Source organism: Pistacia vera, unplaced genomic scaffold, assembly GCF_008641045.1.
Source record: "Pistacia vera cultivar Batoury unplaced genomic scaffold, PisVer_v2 Contig1245, whole genome shotgun sequence".
NCBI lineage: Eukaryota > Viridiplantae > Streptophyta > Magnoliopsida > Sapindales > Anacardiaceae > Pistacia > Pistacia vera.
Window position 1 is genome coordinate 1 of NW_022195299.1, and position 23808 is coordinate 23808.

The following is a 23808-nucleotide window of genomic DNA, read 5'->3' on the forward strand; positions in this document are numbered from 1 at the left end:
CATGGTAGAAAATATATAATTGATCTGTTATATTTCCTCGTTCTATAACCACTTCCCCTGGGAGAAAAATTTCTTCATGGACTTTAATTGCCTGATAAATCCAAAAAAAAAAAAAAAAAAAAAAAAATTGGATAAGACACCTCACCAGAATTCTATTACGAATTCGATTATTGTAGTATCCTGTGATAGTCTAGATTTTAGCTTACAATCTGCTTAATGAACCCCGAAGAGCAGCCTCTGAAAATAGATGTATCCTTAATGCACGGTTCATATAATTTATACGAGATCTGCAACAAAAGAAAATAAATAACTATACGATAAAAGCTCAAAAATAGGTGGAAAATTATAATGAAAATCTGAGAATTACGACCTTTGTGCGAATTGAGGGTGGAATATCCTGAAGAACTTGAGACTCGTGATCGCGGTGGCTATCGTAAAGTAGTCTCAAATGATCTTTAATTCTATTACTTAACTGGTTTCCGAGATTGTTTCTGTTCATATATTTGATAATATCAGTCATTTTGTCTCTGAGCCTTTCTGTGTTTGATCCTTTTACTACCAATGCAGTCATGTTGCCAAGCAAATAAGCACCAAGAAGCATGTCGAAGGAGACAAAAATCATTATGAATATCATTTCTCTTGCATTCACTGCATGTATATCTCCATAGCCTGCATTTATCACATAATAATCAGCACGTTAATTCCGGAACATGATCTGATACACGAATATTAGCTATGGTTTAGTATAGAAGTACACTCGATAGATTACATTATGCTACCTCAGGCTTGGCGTCGGAGTAAGAAATTTTGCTTAGGGGTCAAAGTTTAATTTTAACAAAGAATTGGGCCAAAAAAAAAATAACCTTTTCCAGTGACCCGGCCAGGCCACCGGGTCACAGATCGAGCGGTTTAACTGGTTTGACCGGAGGGTCAAACCAGTGTCTAGAGGTTTGAAATCTAACAAAACCACCCCTAAAAATTTTGTAAGTCCCCATAGTTTGAAATCTTGCAAAAACACCCTAAACACCACCGTCAGCATTGGTAAATAGGATATGTTTCCAAAGACGACAACACTCCCCATCACCACAAAAACACTCCCCTCAGTCTCCTGACCAAAACTCATCTCACCCTTCTGTTGTTCGCCTCCCCAATCATCAACAACAATGGGCTTTTTCCGGCGACATTGTTTTGCAATTTCTGGTCAATTCACTCACCGAAAATCAATGTCCTTGCCACCATTCCTCGTCAAAAGCCTTAACATTTCAGCCTTCAATTGTTTACGGATTGATGTCCTAATTTCTAGGGTTTTGAATGAATAAAAAAATTTGTAACTCGACTCGTTGAAAGCGACAGGGCACAGTTGAACCAGTTCAACGTCTAGTCGGGTCAGGTCGGGCCGGGTTCCCAATCACTGGTTTTTACTCTCTCATCTATCTTTAGATTAATTGTGATCAGTAGTTATTAAATGTAATAATTACTTTACTAAACATTAACTGACTTGTAGTATTACATCAACAATAGCACTGTGGTACTATAGACTATTTAATACAAAAGACTTGATTTTTTATAATTTTGAACCAAATTTGTGAGAAAACTTTGTTAGTATATTAAAAAAAATAAAGACACCCAACCTTAAGAATTTTCGACGGTATACAATCCCAGAAAGCCGCTAAGTATTTATATACAACAATAATTCACCATAATGAATCGAACATATAAAAGAGATGGAAGATTAATTACCAACAGTAGCCATGGTAACAATGGCGAAGTATAGGGATGTAGTATAACGCTTCCATAGATCAATTTCTCTGAAGTTAGAGTAAGAAAAGTCACCCATTTTCAAGCTTCCAATCCAAGTGTAACCTTCATTGGAGGGAGGCACAGTGGTGGCTAGATAGTAAAAAATACAAGCAGCTGTATGTGTGCAGTAGAGCTCAACTACCAATAGTTTTATTATTCTTATAAATAGATAATTAATTCTGATGTCTTTCTCTAGCCTGGCAAAAAATTCTGTCACTCTGGTTATCCTGCTTAACCTAATCCATACTAAATACCTCACTGCCTCTTTTCTCCCACTAACCTGTCATATTCACAATTAATCAAAGTGTTAAGCTTAATTCAAAATTTTGTTAATTCAAAAAATTATAAATAAAAGCTATTAAGTAATGACTTGACTCGATGGTATACGTTTATAGGTAAAGTTAATTCCAACCATAAACTACCTCTAGGTAGTTTGTCGCTTGGGACATTTGGATATATTACAGAAAATGTCCTGAGTTCGAATCCCTATGATTACTAATAAAGGATAACCACTTGAAATTTACCTAACCGTTAACTTCAGGGCCTTGAGAGACTAGTTAAGATGCTCACAAGCTGGCCTAGATAACCCCGAATACCCAAAAAAAAAAAAAAAAAAAAATTCAACCATAAATATTTAAGTTTAACAAGCCTTCATAAACCCTTTTATACGGAAATAACCGATACACTGAAAGATAGGTTAGACCCTTAAGAGAGAGATAAAGGAGAAACAAGATGTATAGGGTTTACATGGAAATAACCGATACACCGAAAGATAGGTTAGACCCTCAAGAGAGTGATAAAGGAGAAACAAGATGTATCACTGAAACCTATGAGTTTATCTCTAATACTATATTAGGTATACTATTTGACCTAAAAATTTAAGTTTTTAGGTAACGACCATCAAACATTAATATATAAATATCACATAAAACATCGGAAAAAATAAAATAAAATCATAATGGTACCTTGTAGATGGCATCCCACGGCAGGCATCCGAGGAAGTCAACAAAAAATCGAGATTTCAAGTACCTATAATTAAGAAAAGAAACAGTAAGAAAATTATCAAAATTATTTGTATATATGCATGAAATTGGGTAAGAGATCAGATCATCACCTTAGTGCAATGAGATTGTGACTATAGACCATCCGGTAGGATTTAGTGTCAAGATATGCAACAAAAAAATGAACAACTATATCGACTAGGAAAGCAATCTGGTTCGCGATATCGAGTACGAAGAGCTTCTCCGGCAGCCCTCGATAGAATCCAAATTCTAATGCGGTGAAGAAAGAAGAGTATGCTGCGTTTATCACTATGAAAAGCTTCCATGCCAAATACCACCTGCATGTTCGTCGAATCAAAATTTCAGAAGAACGAATAGCAATGGTAACGATGGTTATTCGATTGTCAACTTTAGAGTCTCGAAAGATTAGTTGAGGTACGCGCAAACTGGTTTGGACACCCCCGATCACAAAAGAAAAATAATAATAAAGACGGCGAAGCATCGAAAGATTTGCTAACCGATTATGTGGATGAATAACAAAGCGATGCAAATTTGAAGCAGTCTGTCTTGTTATAATTCCATGTGTAATTGATTCGCTTCTAAACAACGCCAAATACAAATTTTTCCATGACGATTTAGTCAGTGGAAGTCTCAGCTGTCGACCATGATTTTCTCTACGCATCTTCATCATCAGAAACTGATGGACAGAGAAAAGAGTTCATATCTCAGTTCTTTGTATCAAGCTAAGCTCAAATAGTAAAGGAGGGACAAAGCAAAGATAGAATTTATTCTAAAGTGTGACCAAATGAGAATTTTTATTTATTCTCTTTTACTTTCTTGGTAGAAAAATGGAATCAGAATTTACCAACAGAAATGGCTGCAATTATGTGAATTTCAATCTCTCAAAATTAAGCTTTTTGTGTGCAGACATGCTTGATAGAATATGATTCATTTTACATTTTATATAAAGTTCAAATATGAACAAGAATTATCTGATGCAATAGAAGAAACCACCACTAGGTAGTGTGATAGTAAAAGAACAAAGGGGTCCAACAGGAGTTTTTGAGTTTAAGTTTGAGTCTTCACAGACCTTAATAAGGGTGACCATTAAAGAGATTTACCCTGTCGTTAACTTCAGTGTCTCGAAAGATTAGTTAAAATACACGTAAACAAATTATATATCGTCAATTTAATAGGTTGTGATGGTATATATATGTAGTTAGACTCTCTCTACTCTTACTTGGCTTTTAAAAAGTGAGTTTTTTTTACCCAAACCTGGCGTGGCCGCGCACACCGAGCCCTCTTGGGCTTCTTTATTATATTCTATGTTAAAACATTACTTTTTTTTCATAATCTAAATTTACTTTAAACTTTTAAGATTTTGTTGTTTCATCGTTAAAATTAGGGGTGAGCGAAAAAACGTAGGGTAGAACCCAAACCGACGTACCTAGGTTTTGGTTCTAGTTCGTACCCTAAATCGACCACCATAGGGTCGATTTCGGTTTCAAAAACCCGGAACCAATACTGCATGGTTCTAGTTACGGTTCCATCCTTGTAGGAACTGAGACCCGGAACCGGAACAAAGAGAAGAAGAAGAGACGGAAAAGAAAGCGCCACCGGGACTAATGAAAATGAAATCAAACATCGCAAACCAAATCACATTCACAGTACCAAAAATCCAGATCTCTTAACTACAAACCACATCAAAACGAAAAAAAATCAAGTCAAGCATACAACCTGCAGACAAATACACCCAAATACATTCAAACCAGCAAAATCAACTTGCAAAAATATGCACCCAAATACATCCAAACCAGCAAAATCAACCATACAACCTGAGAAAAAAAGGTATTATATGTAATTTTAATATTGGGAAAAAGGCAAAGTGAAGAAAGAGGGAGCCGGCCGATCTAGGTGTTTGAGGAGGAAGTGTTGGAGGTGTTTGAGATGGTGATGGTGGTGAGGAAAAGGTAGAGCTAAAGCTTCTGTAAATTAAAGCAGGAATGCTAATTGATAATCAAGAAATTAAAAAGAAAAATAAAATTATCTACAGCAACTTCATGTGAGTAAATAGTAGCAAATATAGCAGATTTTCAGATAACCCTTATCTTTCACTGACCAATTGAGTACTTACACTTAAGAAAAGTTACTTAAAAAGAGATTGCGTTGATAGCTTCACCTCCACTTATTAATTACATTTTGTAATTCTTGCTTTTGCTCAGTAAATGGCTTGCAGTTAGTATTAAGTATTGACTTGAGGAGTAGTAGTATTGTTCTCATTCTCTGCACACTCCACTTGAGAACTTGGGAGCTCCATTAATTTGCAGCTTCAGATCGCAAATGGTGCAGGTCGTGTGGTAGTCTGGTAGAGTCCAAGTGAGAGAAGAGTTGATTAGGAGAATTAGAGGAAATAACGAGGGAGGAGAGAGAAAACAATTATATGTAATTTTAATTTTGGGGGTGTATTGTAATTTTTACAGGTATGTTTGTCATTTTTTTAAATAGTAGGGGGGTTCCAGGAATTAAGGAACCGGAACCGACAGTTCCGGTTCGGGTTCCAAAAGCTAGGAATCGGCCTATTCCTGTTTCGGTTCCTTTGAAATTGGACAGGTACCCAGACCCCACCTCTGGTTAAAATATACTCAATTTATTAATATTATATTTCATTGAGATAAAAAGCTAGGAATTTTTAACTTAAAAGATGCTTTAATTCAAAAGGTTCTTTTTTGAAACTTTTGATTGATTAAAAAGTGTCGGTCTATAATACACTTTAATAATTGTAGCAACTTGTTTAATCAAGTAACATATATTGATATATTAATGATTTCAACAATGTTATTTTATAATAGATATTACTATAGAAGGGAAGTTGTAATGATATTTGTAAGCTTATTTTATATAGTTTTTAGCTTTAGAAAATCCACCATTGAAAAGGGGAAACTCCTGGATTCAGAATTGGCCCATAGAATTGATCCTAGAAAACTTTTTTTTTTAAAAAAGTCATTTCTTTTGTCCCTGCCTTTTAAAATGTTTCCACGTTCTTGTATTTGATTCTTTATAGAGGAAAGTTAAAATATATATGAACAATAAGAAGTTATTTTGTTTTAGGCCTCAAAGTACTGTATCGTCGAGAGGATAGGGTTATATTTTTAACACATTCACTTTAGAATTATTTTTCAGAAAAAAAAAAAATTTTGAAAAATCTAAAAAACTGTTATGCCTAACAGGTAGGGCTGATGTGGAGTCTCATTAGTAAATGATGGTCAGAGCTCAAAGAGGTTCTGTGCCGTCCAAGTGCGGCCACATCGCACCTAGCACAAGTGGTATGGCTCATGTCAGTATAGCAGGTGGGTGTCATGCCAGTCAGCAGTTGGGGATCATTCACGTATCCAATCTTTGCATAAGTCGAGGAAATCACTTGGATAGGTGAGCAATGGGACGCAGAGAAGAATTTACAGGGTATCTACCCACTTGCAGATTTAGTAATCATTACCTTGGTTTACCCCACTATAAATAGAGACATTCTCTCTCATTTGCAGGGATTAGCTAATTTTACTTCAGCATAGCTTATTTACTCTCTCTCTCTCTCTTGTATTCTTTAAGCTATAACTCAGCTCGCTTAACGCGACCTGACATTACTTTCATTAATACAATATCAGTGTACGTAGGATTCGCTTTTGAACATCCGAACCACTTTAAACATCGCCTTTCACCCTTTATTAAATTCAATACCCTCATATCACGTGTGACTTCTAATTCTCTTTAGCATTTCTCACGTGCGAATAGTTGGTGTCAAAATCCAGCATCAACAAAAACAATAACTTATCTTTTAGAGTTATCTCCAACACCATTGAGATTATCAAAATTGGCATGTGTTAGTCTATACATCAAATACAATCGAGTAATAGTATGCTGACAAACACTTTCTCCTACAAATGCAATGTGTCAACTTGCAATGGATTTCATCTCCCAACAATGGGTCTCACCTGATCAAATGCGAGCTATCACATCGCGTTTGTAAGCCTATATTTATTGAATATAATTATCAAACAAATGAGTAATACTACATGTAAAAACAAACCCTGATATGGCACAAAATGAATGAAGGAGTGAATTTGATGAATTTGACTTTTTGTATTCACTCTTTCATTCATTTTTTGTCACATCAGTTTATACACAAATCTTTGTAAGATTTGTTTATACATCTAGTATTATTGCAAACAAATATAAATATACAAATCTTTGTAAGATTTGTTTATACATCTAGTATTATTGCAAACAAATATAAATATCAACGGCTGAGGATTTTAGCATATATACTGATATAATCAAGACCCAAAAAAATAGAAGAAAGACCAACGTGGATCAGTCCATCACAATTTTGACAATGATTGAAGTTATGCTTTGAAAAATTAATAACTTCTTAGAAGAGGTAATTGGAAATTCCTAAAATATATGCCCCTTTCATCGTGTAATCTTAATCCCAATTTTAGGTAGTCAATTATGCTTTTGGAAAGTAGAAGGGCTAATTTCATATGCTCCCATAGTAATGCTTAAGTCAAAAAATGTCATAGTAATTAGGGGTGTTCAAAACCGGTTAACCGATTTTGTGAACCAAACCGGTTTTTCGATTCAAAAATTTTCCTGAACCGAAACTAAACCAGTTAAGGGAAAAATCTATTAATCGGTTTTGAATCAGTTTTAATTTAATATTTTTATAATAAACCAGATTTTTTTAGATATTTTTATAATAAACCGATTTCGGTTAACCAGTTTCCATATTCTCATAAACCGATAACCGAACCAAAAAATCAATTTTTGTATTTCTTTGAACCAAACTGAACTGATTTTCCGGATAACCAGAAAATTGGTTTGGTTACCGATTCGATTTGGTTTCTGCATTTTTTTGAACACCCTAACAATAATTATCGAAAAAAAATTAAATGCCTTTATCCTTAGGGGGGTTTTGATATTTACAAGGGATTTATGATATTTCTATGAAATATTTAATATTTTACTATAATCATTAGAGCATTTTGACTTGAGCTTTACTCATATGAGCGAACGAAATAAAACTAGGGGTGAGCACGGGTAGAACTGGAACCGGAATCGGAATTGGAACCGACACTGTGCGGATAGGTTCCGGTTCCATTTTTTTGGAGTCGATACTGTGCGGTTCCAGTTCTAGTTCCTACATGTGGAGGAGCCAGAACTTGAAAAAAGAACTTGCAGTATGTACCCGGCTTGGAACCTGCAGCGGGTACCCTATTTTGGAACCTAGACTGAAATGAAATATATATGAAGGATAGGGGGTCTCTTGTAATTTTACATATAAAAAATAAAATGGAAAAGGTTAAATTTTTACAATAACCTAATTAAATAAATATACAATTATACTTATTACATATAAACTACACCATATAAAAATCTTTAATATACTATAATATATTAATATTAAATTTTTGATTAATTAAGTGTATAATTTGAATTAAAGCCAATTAAAAGTATTTTAATGTTATTAAAAGAATTATTTTTGAATATAATAGTATATTTGATTGAATAATAATATTTTATTTAGTTATTTACTTCAATTATCAAGTTTTAAGTATATATGCAATAAATTAGTAATTAATTAATTATATAAAATAAATTGATAAACATTAATATATTACTAGTTAAATGATTACTTAATCAATTATAACATTATATTATAGTTAAATGATTACTTAATTAATTATAAGTTTATAAAATTACATTAGTAATTTAGTACATTACTTAATTAAATAATTAAAAATTTAATTAATTATAACATTACATTATAGATTTATAGTATAATTACTTAATTAATTATAACATTACATTATAAATAAATAATTACTTAATTAATTATAATATTTCATCATAAAAATTAATACAATACTGTTAGGGCCAAAAATCGTCCTTGGCCTAAATAGAAAAACGAGCCTAATAGTGGAAGAGAAGCCAAGCCCAATCCTGATGCGACTCAATCCGGATTAGGCCCATTTGATACAAGATACAGCCAACCCAAACCATCTGGGCACGAGCCTCCTAATCCCAGTTCATTCTTTAGGTCCATGGACGAGTCCAGAGCCCACGACCCCCTCAGAATATTTTCCTATTCCTGAACAATCTCCTATTCGAGGTCACCTTCCTGTTTAGAACACTTTCCTACTCGGAAGTTACTTTCCTAATCATGATCACCTTCCTATCTGGACATGGTAAGACAGCTTACCACGGCCCTAATTCTTCTAGGGTTTGCATCAGAGTTACACTAGGACTCGTACTCTCACCAGGATTGGGAGACTGGACAGTCGCTAGGCCAGCCCTCTCACAAGGAACATTACATTACACATTCACACCCGAAGCTCCTACTTGAGAGCTTCACATCACTGTCGTAGTCACAGTCTTCGACTAGACCTCCAATAACCTCTCTACTCCCTAGCCCTCACTATACTAGCATCTTTCAGCCTTGCTCACTTGAGCGTCGGAGTGCCTACGGCAAACACCACCCTGGTGTTTCCTGTTCGCTTCACGCGTTTGTTTCTCTACGTGTGCAGGTGTAGCAAATCGCTAGTGGCCTCAACCTCACGGGATTAGACCCCCCTTCTGTACAGATAGATTTTTACGTCTACAGTTTGGCACCCACTGTGGGGCCTCTAGCAATCATTCAACTCGACGAACCTTGTTACGTATGGAAACTTTCCATGGCTAACAACTCCAACAACGCTAATCTCGACCTCAAGGCCAAACTGGAGGCTCTGACCGCTCTCATGCAATAGAACTCAGACAAGGTAGCCGCACTGGAAGCCGAGAACAATGCAATCCGAACCGAAAACATATCCATCAGGACAGAAAACCAGTCTCTTAAGGAGAAGGTGAGTCAATTCTATGATCTAGAGTTCCTGTCTGGCCAAGCACCCCCCAATCGGTTCCGCGCCCCTGTTCCATCCATGCAACCTCTCCATCCGTTAAACTCATCAGCGGTAGACGATTCTGTCCTAACACATGGAGGTAAAGATACGCCAAGAGAACACCATTCAGCCGACCCATCCCAGCCTCAAGATCAAGACAGTCCAGTGACAGAAAGCCCGAACTCGCAAGACCAACCCATTCTTACCGTCCCACCTTACCTCCAGTCAACCTTCCTAACACAAACCCCATTCATCTCGGCTCACCCCCATGGGTTGAACGGCCAAACCCCACAAACCACAGCACTCGAGCCCATCCATCCTGACGAACCAAGTGACTACCAAACGACTCCATTGACCATTCATGTAGGGCGAAACACCAGATCTGTTACCATGGGAGTAATCCAACCAGAAGGAAGGTGTGCACGAAGCAATGAATCACCGAATCACACCGCACAGGACCGTTCAACGAATTGTGCCGAAGACAATTGCAAAGGTTGACCCGGTCATACGGGATGACCTAGTGGCGTCCCCTTCTCCTATGGAACAGGTACTAGCCAAGAGATTGGCCGATGCGGAAGCAGTGATGAGACGTATCCCAGGAATGTCAGTCCTAACCAAGAAGAGCATGCCCCACTGTTACACGGATTCACCCTTCGTGGATGAGATCACCTTAGCCGACATGCCTCAGAAGTTTATCATCCCTAACATGAAACTATACAACAGCACAATTGACCCGGCCAATCACATAGCCTTGTACAAGCAGCATATGTTCACCGTTTCAATACCCTGACCACTAAAGGAAGCCTGCATGTGCAAAAGTTTCTGTTCGAGCTTATCCAGCCCGGCACTCCAATGGTACACGAATCTCTCGAAAAGATCCATCGACTCATTCACCCAACTCATCAACACATTTGTGGAATAGTTCGCCAATAGCAAGAAACTCGAGAAGCTGTCGGCCGACCTATACAGAGTATACCAGAGAAGGGGCAAGCCACTGAGAGAGTATGTCAGCAGGTTCAACAAAGAGAAGATCTCCATCCCTGTATGTAACCCTGAGACAGCCGTGGATGTCTTCAGGAAGGGTCTCCTCCTAGACGGAGAACTATACAAATAGCTTACAAAGCTGGGTTACACGACAATGGAAGACGCCCTAGCCCGGGCAGTGATCCAGATAAGATGGGAGGAGGATGAGATAAACCGGACGATTCACTCTAGATACGATTCAAGGCAGAATGACAGGAAGCCAGAACACAAGCCAGTGGAGCACTGCTACCAACCCCCAGCACGTAATTTGAATAGAGTCAGGAAATCATATGATTGTCAGCCGACGAGAACCGAGAGCAGACAGTTCGGATTGAATTGGTACAAAATATCATAATACAGCCTCAATGTCGAACCAACCCAGGTCGTCGCGATTATGAAGGGAATGGGATCCACTGTTAAGTGGCCAGGCAAGCTCAATCCCGAGGCAAGGAGAGACAAGACCAAATGGTGCGAGTTCCACGGCAATTATGGGCATAACACCGCAGACTGCATCGCCTTGCGGCTAGACGTCGCTGTACTTCAAAAGAGGAAACATCTTCGGGATCTGCTAACCGTTAAGGGGAAGAACACCATTAGCCATAAAAGTTCAAAAGAACCATCACCACCTCCACGAAAACCTACACCAAAAGGATTTTGTTCGCTCATCTCCAGAGGATCAGAGATCAGTAGGGAAAGTTACTCATCAGCCAAGCGATATGCCAGAGCCAACCACCACCATGAAGTCCAGTCCATCCATCCGGTCTCACGGTCACACATCCATCAGGTAATTCAATTTGAAGATGACAAGCCGGTCACCTTGGCCGCTCCTCATCACGATGCTCTAGTCGTCTCCCTGCAGATCGCCAACATCCTAATGAAAAGAGTATCCGTAGATAGAGGCTCTTCAGCAAACATCCTATTCCTCGAAGCAGTGAAGGCTATGGGATAGGAAGAGGCAAACATCAATAGGCGGCCGACGCTGCTAGTTGGCTTCAGCTTTGAGCAAAAGTATACTATCAGGGAGATCATCCTCCCTATCTACGCCGGCAGAGTGAACAAACAGACCATTTTTCTGGTAATCGACTGCCCCTCACCATACAATGTCATCTTAGGCCGACCTTGGATCCACAACATACGGGCAATCCCATTTACCTTCCACCAGACGATCAGATTTCCAACCAAGTGGGGGGAACGAAAGATCAAGGGCGACCCTAAAACTTCCAGAGATTACTACAAGAATGCCTTCAAAGACAAGGGTATCTCTTCATAGTAATTACAGTCTCATACAACCCCACCAACCGAGCCAGGTCAACCATCTATGGAAGAGTTAGATGAAGTACAGATACATCCAGACAACCCCGAGAGAAAGACACACATAGGGTCCCGCCTCAAGCCTGAGACAAGAGAGAAGCTAATAGAATTCCTCAAACAAAACCAAGACTGTTTCGCCTGGTCCTATGCCGACATGACCAGAGTCAGTCTGGAAGCAATGGTCCACCAACTCAAGGTAGACCGAGATCACCCACCAGTGAAACAGAAGAGAAGGAAATTCGCACCAAAGCGTAACCGAATTGTCAACGAAGAGGTTGAGAAGCTCTTGAGTAATGGTATAATCAAAGAGGTCCACTACCCCGAATGGCTAGCGAATGTCATGATCGTAAAGAAAAAGAACGGGAAATGGAAAGTGTGCATCGACTTCACGGACTTAAACAAAGCCTGCCCCAAGGATTCCTTCCCACTCCCACATCGACATGATGGTCGATGCGACCACAAGTCATGAGCTCCTTAGTTTCATGGACGCTTTCTCAAGGTACAACCAGATCTTGATGCACCCAGTTGACCAAGAGAAGACAGCCTTCATCACAGAAAGGGGAACCTATTGCTATAAGGTGATGCCATTCGACCTGAAGAATGTCGGGGCCATCTGTTAGCGGCTGGTCAACAAGATGTTCGCTGAGTACCTCGGAGACACCATGGAGGTATACATCGACGACATGCTCATGAAGTCACTGATGATCGAACAGCACCTTGACTACCTAAGTCAGGCAGTCACCGTCCTCAAGAAGTACAACATGAAGCTAAATCTAGCCAAGTGCTCATTCAGGGCCTCGTCAGGTAAGTTCTTGGGCTACATGGTGACTCAGCGAGGGATAGAAGCTAACCTCGACCAAATTAGAGCAATCCTTAGTATACCATCTCCAACTTGCATCAAAGACATCTAGCGCCTCGCAGGACAAGTAGCCCCCTTGAGCCGTTTCATTTCCAAGTCGATCGACAAGTGTCATCTCTTTTTCCATGCTCTCAAGAAGTCCAAGAAGTTCGAGTAGACCGCCTCCTGCGAAGAAGCCTTGCAATAGTTAAAGAGGTACCTGACCTACCCTTCGTTCCTCTCCAAACCTGTGGACGGGGAGAAGCTCTACTCTTACCTAGCGGTCTCAGAGACGGCCATCTCAACAATACTAGTTCGGGAAGAAGAAACGAAGTAGTTGCCGGTTTATTATGTAAGCAAGTCACTCATTGACGCGGAAACACGGTATAGTCAACTGGAAAAATTAGTCCTTGCCCTCATCCATGCATCCAGGAAGCTTAGGCCATACTTTCAGTGCCACTCAATAATTGTACTCACCTCCTTCCCACTCAAGAAGATACTGCACAAACCAGAGCTATCAGGCCGACTCCTACAATGGACAATAGAGCTCAGTGAGTTCGAAATATCATACCAGCCTCGCACCGCCGTCAAGTCAGGTCTTAGCTGACTTCATTGCTGATTTCACCCCGGATACCACCACCTAAGCAGAAAGTGAGTTGTTATGCATACGACGGATCACCCTCCAAATGGACGGCTCGAGTAACGTAAATGGAAGCGGACTTGGAATGGTACTGGTTACGCCAAAAGGAGACATCATCCAGCGGGCAATACAATGTGGGTTCAAGTGCACGAACAATGAAGCTGAATATGAGGCCCTTATAGCTGGACTTTCCTTAGCCAAAGAAATTTGAGCAAAGAAACTAGAGGTCAAGTCTGATTCCCAGCTCATGGTCAATCAACTGTAAGGCATGTATCAAGCACGCGACTCAAAGATGATATCCTACTTGAGCATGGTCAAGGAGCTGTAGGCCCAATTCGATGAGTTCTCCATCGTCCAAATCCCCAGAGTGGAGAACTCTCACGTTGATGCCCTTGCCAATGTCGACTCAGCCCTCAAATGCTCTTCCCAGTCATCTATCCCTCTATTATTCATGCAATGGCCTGCCAACTGGAAGGGACAACTACTAAACAAGCCGTCTGAGGAAGCCATGGGTGTGATACTTGGAACACAACGAACTCCCAACTAAGAAGAACAAGGCACGATGACTAAAAGCAAGAGCTGCCAGATTCACCATACATGAGGGCCAATTCCTTAGAAAATCATTCTCGAGCCCCTACCTCAAGTGCACAAGCCCAGAGGAGGCCCAACGTGTCCTTGTCGAGCTACATGAAAGCGAATGTGGAAACCATGCTGGGGGACGTAGCCTTGCACACCGGGTGATCACTTCTAGATATTACTGGCCGATCATATGCACCGATTTGGCTGCTTATGTGAAGAAGTGCGACAATTATCAAAGGTTGGCTCATGTCTCACACCTCACACCTGAGCGACTCCATTCCTTCCTCACACCTTAGCCCTTTATGAAGTGGGGAATGGACATCGTGGGAAAACTACCGACTGCACCTGGACAACGAGTCTTTATTTTAGTTGTGACAGACTACTTTACCAAGTGGATCGAAGCCGAACCCTTCGCATAAGTCAGAGATCGAGAGGTAAAAGCCTTCATCTGGAAGAATGTCATCTGCAGGTTCGGGATACCAAAGGAGATTATCACTGACAATGGATCCCAGTTCATCAGTTCAGGCTTCAGGGATTTCTGTGACATGTGGGGAATAAAATTGAGCTTCTCAACCCCCAGTCTAACTGCCAGGCCGAGTCGTCAAACAAGACCATCATTCAGACACTAAAGAAGTGGTTACAAAAAGCTAAGGGTGCATGGGCAGATGAGCTACCCGGAGTCCTCTGGTCATACCGAACCACGGCTCGCTCGTCAACGGGCAAGACCCCCTTCTCCCTCACATGCGGTTCTAAAGTAGTCATTCCAGCCAAAGTATCAACCCCGTCCACCAGGCTCCAATGGGCGGACGAGGAATCAAATGACTAGAACCTTTGCTAGAACCTGGACACCATCGACGAGCTACGCGAACGGGCAAGTATCCGTAATGCAGTCTATCAGCAACAGGTCGTCTGACATTACAACCGCAACGTGAGGATCCAGATTTTCAAGATAGGCGACTGAGCCCTCTGCAGGGTCTTCCAAAACACCAAGGAGATCAACTCTGGCAAACTCAGCCCCACCTGGGAAGGCCCCTACAAGATAACCAAAGAAGTAGGGAAGGGTGCTTACAAACTCCAAACCCTTGAAAGCAAAGATATCAGTAACAGTTGGAATGTCGTTCACCTCAAACGCTACTACTTCTAGGTGAAATTATCTGTTTTCTATTTTCCTTATTTATTTTAAAAGGGATGAGTAGGCCTATCCACCTCCTCTTAGACAGTCGGCCTCATGGCCAAATATTAATAAAGTATTATTCAGAAATTTTTCATCTCCAAATCGACTCCGGTCGATTAATTATTAGTAACACCTTCAGATCGGCCATGCCCGATCCACGAAATCACACCTTCGAATCAACTCTGCTCGATTCATGATTACACCTTCAAATCAGCCTTGTCTGATCCATGATTTCGCACCTTCGAATTGGCCCTGCCCGATTTGCCAATAACACCTTCGAATCAACCCCGCTCGATTCATGATAACACCTTTGAATCGACTGCGCTCGATTCACGAAAACACCTTCGAATCGACCCCTCATAGTTCACCGAATCATCTTCGGTCGGCCCTGCCCGATCCACGAAATGAGGTCGTCAAATCTGCTCAGCCCGATCTATGATTCACACCTTTGAGTCGAACCTGTTCGACCCAAGAATTCACACCTCCGGATTGACTTCATCCAATCCAAGAGACTTTGTACTCGGTCGGCCAAACCGAGTGAATGGTTCTTACACCAGCAATAAGTAAAGCACCAACCTAGCCCAACATAAGGCTTACATGTCTTAGCCACTAGGCGACACTAAAGTAACAAACACAACTGATGCATCTACAAGTAAAGAAACAATGAACAACTCATTCATCCATGAAGAAAGCATCAGAAGTTAGAACAACCGAGTATAATACAGATAGCCTCAAATGGCTTAGTTCAGAATACAAAAAAAGGGCACACGCCAAGAAAAGCGGCATCGCAAGCCGCAAAATACAAAGAAAAACTAAGCTAAGTATCCTCAGTATAAGTCGTCTCCTCCATCTCTGACTCGGTCATCATATTCGTACCGCCAGCACCCGTCCTAACAGCCCAATCGCTCGCATCCCTAACATCCGACAGCCCCGACTGACTAGAAAGGTCAGACATCTGTTTCTCGTTCTGCCCTCCTGGATGACCGTCTCCCTTTTTCCAGCAACTCCCGCATGAGCTGGATGTCTTCGTCCGGATCCCAATGAAAGGTCTTCCCTTCTTTGAACTTAAGCATGAGTTCACCACGGGCCTTGATGATAGCGTCATCAGCGATAGAAATACACTGCTCCCTATAAGACTCGATCTTTGCGGTCCTCTCAGCCAACTCACGCCTTAACTGCTCCAACTCACGCTTGCTATCCCTCAGATGCTGCCAAAACTCTTATTCAGCCTTCCAGACTGCTGCCTTTCTTTAGCGCAAGCTGGTGTTGGCCTTGGATACATCTTGTATCTGTTTCTCCTGCACCACGACAGACTTCCTCAGATGAAGACTGCTAGTGAGTACCTACACAACAAAATATTGCCATCAGAACGAAATTCAGGAACAAAATCATCGAATACTACTGTCATACCTAAACGGCGTGGGCTACCTCCCAATCAGCTGCAACAACTGCACCTATTTGGTTCAGACGCACCTCGTTCACCGGGAACAAAAAAGAGTCGGCCAGCTTACTCATGGTAGTCGCATCAGAGTAAGTTGACGCAGTAGCTGGAATCGTGAATGTAATTGTCCCAGCCTCCTCATTCATGATTGTGGTCTGGGACGACCCAGCTCCAGCTGCGAGCTGCTGACTTGGCAGCTGTTGACTCGGCAGCATCGCTAACACATCCTCTGCTCTCATGTCCTCCCTAGCCAAGGACTCCTTTTCTCCTCTTCTCTCAACACCGGATGATGGATTCGCTCGCACTCGAGACGGTCAACTTCTGAATCAGTGATTCTGTAAGTATAAACTCTCCAACGGTTAGTGGGTTCAACCTGGACTCAACAAAAATGATATGGTTGTAGTATCGACTCAGAAACACATCCCAAGTCTGCTTCAGTGAGGGGAAAGGAGTACCTCTCTAGATCACCTCTACTCCTGCCCAAAGAATGTTGGTCCTCAGGTTGGACTCTGCTAGCACCACTCGCCAGTCCCTCTGCTGTAAACGGGATGGCTAACACTTTTTGGGTCGTAACGTCCAAACCGTCTCCGCTCTGATTGAACTCAAGCTCTACAAACAAAAAACACAATCAGGATTGAGTAATCAAAAGTACAAAAGAAACAACTAAGTTCTCACCAGTAGCTCGCCAATCGATCGGGATCTCGCCCTAACCTCTCTCTCCAAAAATAGCCTGAGCCCTCAGGAAGAAGTATCGATCCTTCCAGTTCTTATCACTAGACTGCAGGTCGATCACCAGGTGAGACCAATCATGCCTCAAGTTCAACAAATACCGACCTTTCTCCTTATCATTCTCCTTCAAGAAGTACGAATACAGCAGCTCGTGCAGCCCAAACCTCACTTTGTTTCGAACACAGAGGTCCTCCAAAGCCATCAACAATCTCCAAGCATTTGGCATAAGCTGAGATGGGGCAATCATGAAGTGGTTCAACACCTCCCAGACGAGGCGAGGGACGGGTAGCCTCAACCTATCATAAAACCACTTCTCGTAAACACTAATCCAGCCCTGTGCCTCCCAGTCGACCCGCGCGTACGACCGCGACATTCGTATATCAACCAAATTTGAAATATGATACAAGGTCTGGATGCGCCGCACACCACTATCCTTCAGCACGGGCAGATAATCTCTGGTCAAAATCTCGCTGCCCTGTTGGCTTGGCTCTTCCTCAAAGATACTACTGGATGAGGATGGACTACTGACCCCTTTGGAGTCTTCCCCACTTCTATCATGCCTGCCCGAGCCACTCGGGCCAACCTCACTCGTCCTCGAGGCAGTTACACTAACTCCAATCGGTACGCCCATCGGAACGCCCTCAGGCATCATCACCATGGTAAGAGCACGCTCGTACTCATCCCTTGGGTCTGCCACAATCCGCTTGAACTAGCTGATTCAGAATCTGACATGTTGGCTTGATCGCCCAACCTGGCCGATCGACTCAAGCCTTGCTCCTGACTCCCAAAAATTCTAAGTGTCAAGCGACCACTCGGCCTGAGATACCAATCAAGCAAGCCCACAAACACAGTTATCACTCACCCCTTAGTACCAGTCGACCTACCCAGAAACAAGTTCACTCCTAAACCCTGGTCGACCCTCCCTACTGACCGACCTGGTCCTAGATTCAAGTCTTCCTTCGCTCGCCTCAAGTGACCGACTCTCCTTCAAATTCAATACTAAGCCTATTCGCCCTCGCTTACCGATTCACCACCTCAAAATCACCCACTCAGTTTGGATGACTGACCACCTCTTCACTCCACTCCGCACGCTCCCTTACCACTCGGTCGGATGGACCAGATGACCTATCTCCCCCACAACTCCCCAAGCTATCACACTATTCGGTCAGGTAGACCGAATAGTATGATATTGTACCTAACTTGACTTCGTCTTCCCTTTTTCCAGAAAGCACCAGAAAACTAGAGAAAAACGCTGAAAACTGACCGGAAACCAAAAATCCAAGCCTATTCTAGAAAACCAAAACACTAACACTTCTAAACACCTCAAAAAATAATTGAAATTACACAAACTCCACCCTATTCTCCAAAAACTCAGCAAAACTACCACAAACAAAAACAAAAGAAACGAACAGACAACGCAAAAAGATGTTTATCGTGAAGAAAAATTGAAGCCTGTCGAGAAGAACTGCTACCGCCGAAGAAAAACCAAAACGAAGGTGAAAGGAAAAGAAAAGCAAGATTTTTGTAGGAAAAATGATGAAGAATGCGAATGGCAGACGAACAGTCCGCCCATTCATTTTTAAAAGGAAAGTCTGACAGACCGAGACACGTGGTGGCCTACGATTGGACGGGAGTCAACGCATCTTTTTGTTTTCCCGCCTCGAAAACCAAAAGCGAATCGCCACCTTACACATGGCAGGGATCCAGACAACCTTAGGAACTGCAACAAAAGCCACTCTCCATCGTCCTGCCTTCCCGACCGAGCTAGCACACGACTGCCATAATGGACCCAATAGGCCCTATGATTCACAAGCCAGTGCAAGCCTCCCGACTGGTCGACTAGCTTGGAACGGCCCGACCCGAGCTCTCTGTAGGTAAAGGTGAAGGCCTCGCCCATTCATCCTTCCAGAGCGGACGAACGAACAACCAATGGTGAATGACTTGGCACATTTCCATTCAATCGCTCGAGCACCCCGACCAAGTGAACACATTCAGTTTAATACCCTTATTCATTCAGCCTAACCTATCGAGCGGACACCGCGGCAACAGACCTCATCTCTCAGTCAATGGGACGTACCGAATGAGCTCGTGAGCCCCCGAAGCCTCTTTATCTGTCCTTTCGATCCTTCACACCGATCGGGCACACCACTTAAATGATGTTATACTCTGGATTAGTAATGGATACCGAGTGACCTCGACCAAGGATCACCTGCAATGATCAGATCAGCTACACCAACCACCGGTCATCCAGGAAGGAAGACCGAGCGCCCCTCGATCACTTCCTACTCTCTGACTTCAGAAACTCTTAACTCAAAGAGTGGGGGGCAAGCTATTAGGGCCAAAAATCATCCTTGGCCTAAATTGAAAAACAGGCCTAACAGTGAAGGAGAAGCCAAGCCCAATCCCGATGTGACCCAATCTAGATTAAGCCCATTTGATACAAGATACAGCCGGCCCAAACCACCTGGGCACGAGCCTCCTAATCCCAGTCCATTCTCTAGGTCCATGGATGACTCCAGAGCCCACGACCCCCTCAGAATATTTTCCTATTCCTGAACAATCTCCTATTCGAGGTCACCTTCCTATTCAGAACACTTTCCTACTCCGAAGTTACTTTCCTAATCAGAATCACCTTCCTATCCGGACACTGGTAAGACAGCTTACCACGGCCCTAATTCTTCTAGGGTTTGCATCAGAGTCAAACTAGGACTCCTACTCCCACCAGGATTGGGAGACCAGACAGTCGCTATATAAACAGAGGTCAGCCCTCTCACAGGAACATTACATAACATTGTCACACCCGAAGCTCCTACTTGAGAGCTTCATATCACTGTCGTAGTCACAGTCTCCAACTAGACCTCCGGTAACCTCTCTACTCCCTAGCCCTCACTATACTAGCCTCTTTCAGCCTTGCTGACTTGAGTGTTGGAGTGCCTATAGCAAACACCACCCCGGTGTTTCCCGTTTGCTTCACGCGTTTGTTTCTCTACATGTGCAGGTGCAGCGGATCGCTAGTGGCCTCAACCTCATGGGATCAGACCCCCCTTCCGTACAGGTAGATTTTTACGTGTACAAATACTTAATTAAACAATAAAAAATTTAATTAATTGTAATATTATATGAAAGAATTATAGTATGATTACCTAATTCATTATAACATTACATTATAGTATAATCACATAATTAATTATAACATTATATAATGAAATAATTTTTTAACTAATTATGACATTTTATTATAAACATCAATAATTTACTATATTAGTACAATACTTAATTAAATTATTAGAAATTTAATTAATTATAACATTATATTATAAATTTATAATATGATTACTTAATTAATTATAACATTACATTCTAAACAAATGATTATTTAATTAATTATAACATTTCATTATTCTAAACAAATGATTATTTAATTAATTATAACATTTCATTATAAACATCAGTACAATACTTAATTAAATGATTTGAAATTTAATTAATTATAATATTATATTAAAGATTTATAGTATAATTATTTAATTCATTGTAACATTACATTATATAATAAACACATAATTAATTATAACATTACATAATGAAATGATTACTTAATTAATCATGATATTATATTATAAACATTAGTAATTTGCTACATTAGCACAATACCTAATTAAATTATTAGAAATTTAATTAATTATAATATTACATTATAAACTTATAGTATGATTACTTAATTAAATGATTACTTAATTAATTGTAACATTGTATTATAAATATTAGTATAATACTTAATTAAATGATTAGAAATTTAATTAATCAAAACATTACATTATAATTAAATAATTACTTAATTGATAATAATATTTCTTTATATTATAATCACTTATAACATTACAAAGTTAAATGATTACTTAATTCATTATAAATTTATAACATTATATTATAAATATTAGTAATTTACTACATTAGTATATTACTTAATTAAATTATTAAAAATTTAATTAATTATAACATTACATTATAGATTTATAGTATGATTACTAAATTAATTATAATATTTAATTGTAAACATTAGTACAATACTTAATTAAATGATTATAAATTTAATTAATTATAATATTAAATTATAGATTTATAGTATGATTGTTTAATTAATTTAATTAATTATTTAAATTTTAGTTTTGATTGAGCAATTTTATGTGAATTGTGATGAATTGATTGAATTCAAGTGTTGCCTAGAGATTAGAGGATTTATGACTCACATTGGACACAAATGAATGAGTAATCAAAATTTGTTAGGGGTATATTTGTAAAATTTTAAGGTATTTTTGTTATTTTTTAAACTAATATGGGGATAATTGATTTTTTATAGGGTACCCGGGAAAGGAACCAAAACCTATATTTTAGGTTCCGGTTCCTTGAATTTAAGAACATGTATTGTGCGGTTTCAGTTTCGGTTCCTTTTTTTAGGAACCTACACTGTGCGATTCTAATTATAATTTTCCCGAAAAATGTAGGATACCTGGACCGCTCACCCCTAAATAAAACCTTATTAGATTATTAGAATGACTTAAAGCCTTTTTCCCACTGCTCTAATCCGTGGGCCGTGCAGCCTAATAATGTATTGGGCCCCCGGACCCATAGCATTCCAATTGAACAGATCACACTGATCCCTCACATGCCATAATAATTGACATTGTAGAAAAATATTTTAATACAAATTCATTGTATCATTATACTGACGTAGTGAGACCCTCTAGTCAAGATCTTTCTCCAAGTTGAACCTTTAAATTTAATACAATTCAATCCACTCTCAACTTAGGGCTCCACAATTATACCAAATAACCATATTAAATTTAATACAATTCAATCCACACTCAACTTGGTGCACTATCTATTTTATCTTGTTATATTGTCTAGGGTCAACCACCATTCAGTGGCCTCAATTAAGACTCTTAAGTGTATTACTTAAGAAGTCTTGAGTTTGATCCACTTGGGTTATTAATAGGAGTGGTCACCCTGGGGATTTACCCGGTTGTCAACTTCAGGGCCCCGAAAGATTAGTTAAGGTATCCGTAAGCTTATCTGGACACCTCCAGTCACCAATATATATATATATAATTGTCTAAGGACCTTGAGTTCCATACAATATTGATAATGAAGTTTTGTTGGTTTCCACTGAGGAAGAAGAATCTTACAAAGATCTCTATACAAAATGATGTAACAATTCACCTCACTTTGTATTAAAATCTTTGTAAGCATAGTATTATTGTTCCTAAAATATATACCCCTTTCATCGTGTAGTCTTAATCCCAATTTTAGGTAGTCAATTTTGCTTTTGGAAAGTAGAAGGGCTAATTTCATAAGCTCCCATAGTAATGCTTAAGCCAAAAAATGTCACAGTAGTTAGGGGTGTTCAAAACCGGTTAACCGATTTTGTGAACCAAATCGGTTTTTCAATTTAGAATTTTTCTGAACAAAAACTGAACCAATTAAGGGAAAAACCAATTAACAAGTTTTGAATCAATTTTAATTTAATATTTAATATTTTTATAATAAACCGGATTTTTTTAAATATTTTTATAATAAACCGGTTTTGGTTGATCGGTTCCCATATTCTCATAAACCGATAAATCAATTTTTGTATTTCTTTGAATTAAAACCGAATCGGTTTTCCAAATAATTAAAAAACTGGTTTGGTTACCGATTCAATTCGACTTTTGTATTACCTTAACAGTAATTATCGAAAAAAAATTAAATGCCTTTATCCTTAGTGGGGTTTTGATATTTACAAGGGATTTATGATATCTCTAGGAAATATTTAATAATTTCCTATAGTCATTGGAGCGTTTTGACTTGAGCTTTACTCATACGAGCGAACGAAATAAAACCCAATTAGATTATTAGAATGAGTTGAAGTCTTTTTCCCACTGCTCTAATCCGTGGGCTGAGCAGCCTGATAATGTATTGGGCCCCCGGATGCATAGCATTCCAATTGAATAGATCATACTAAAAATTATTTTAATACAAATTTTTAATTTAATATAATTCAACAATATAGAATTATTGAGTTAACATTAAAAATAATTAACTCTAATCTTCTGTTAAGTTCATTAGATTGTATCGAATTTTAATTAAGACTTTGTATTAAAGGCTTTCGTTAAAAAAAAAAAAATTGTTTTAAAATAGCGTAACCCCTAGCTATTAACAATTAAATTATTTAATAACTACTACTGTATTTATTAATTTTAATATGACGTAGTGAGACCCTTTAGGCTTTAGTCAAGGTCTTCTCCAAGTTGAACCTTAAAATTTAATACATTCAATCCACCTCAACTTAGGGCTCCACATT

General features: G+C 39.7%; 2 protein-coding genes across 2 annotated transcripts; one reads left to right on the forward strand and one right to left on the reverse strand.

Moving 5' to 3' along the window:
• Nucleotides 1–16: 16 nt before the first annotated feature.
• On the reverse strand, nt 17–3303 carry LOC116118831 (potassium channel GORK-like; the record flags this gene model as incomplete). The annotated part of the gene is made up of 6 exons (XM_031404790.1): nt 2915–3303; nt 2766–2829; nt 1741–2080; nt 371–669; nt 207–287; nt 17–91 (listed from the first exon to the last, which is right to left on the reverse strand). Coding segments are annotated over exons 1-6 (1248 nt in total), but the record flags the coding sequence as incomplete, so codon positions are not given.
• A 7847-nt stretch (nt 3304–11150) lies between these two features.
• On the forward strand, nt 11151–11705 carry LOC116118847. Its single transcript, XM_031404811.1, has one exon. It carries the CDS (start codon nt 11151–11153, stop codon nt 11703–11705), a length of 555 nt encoding a protein of 184 aa, XP_031260671.1.
• The last annotated feature ends 12103 nt before the right edge of the window (nt 11706–23808 follow it).

What these genes read in the sequence shown, in the direction of transcription:
- LOC116118847 (XM_031404811.1), top strand. Translation starts at nt 11,151, where the DNA reads ATGAAGGGAATGGGATCCACTGTTAAGTGGCCAGGCAAGCTCAATCCC.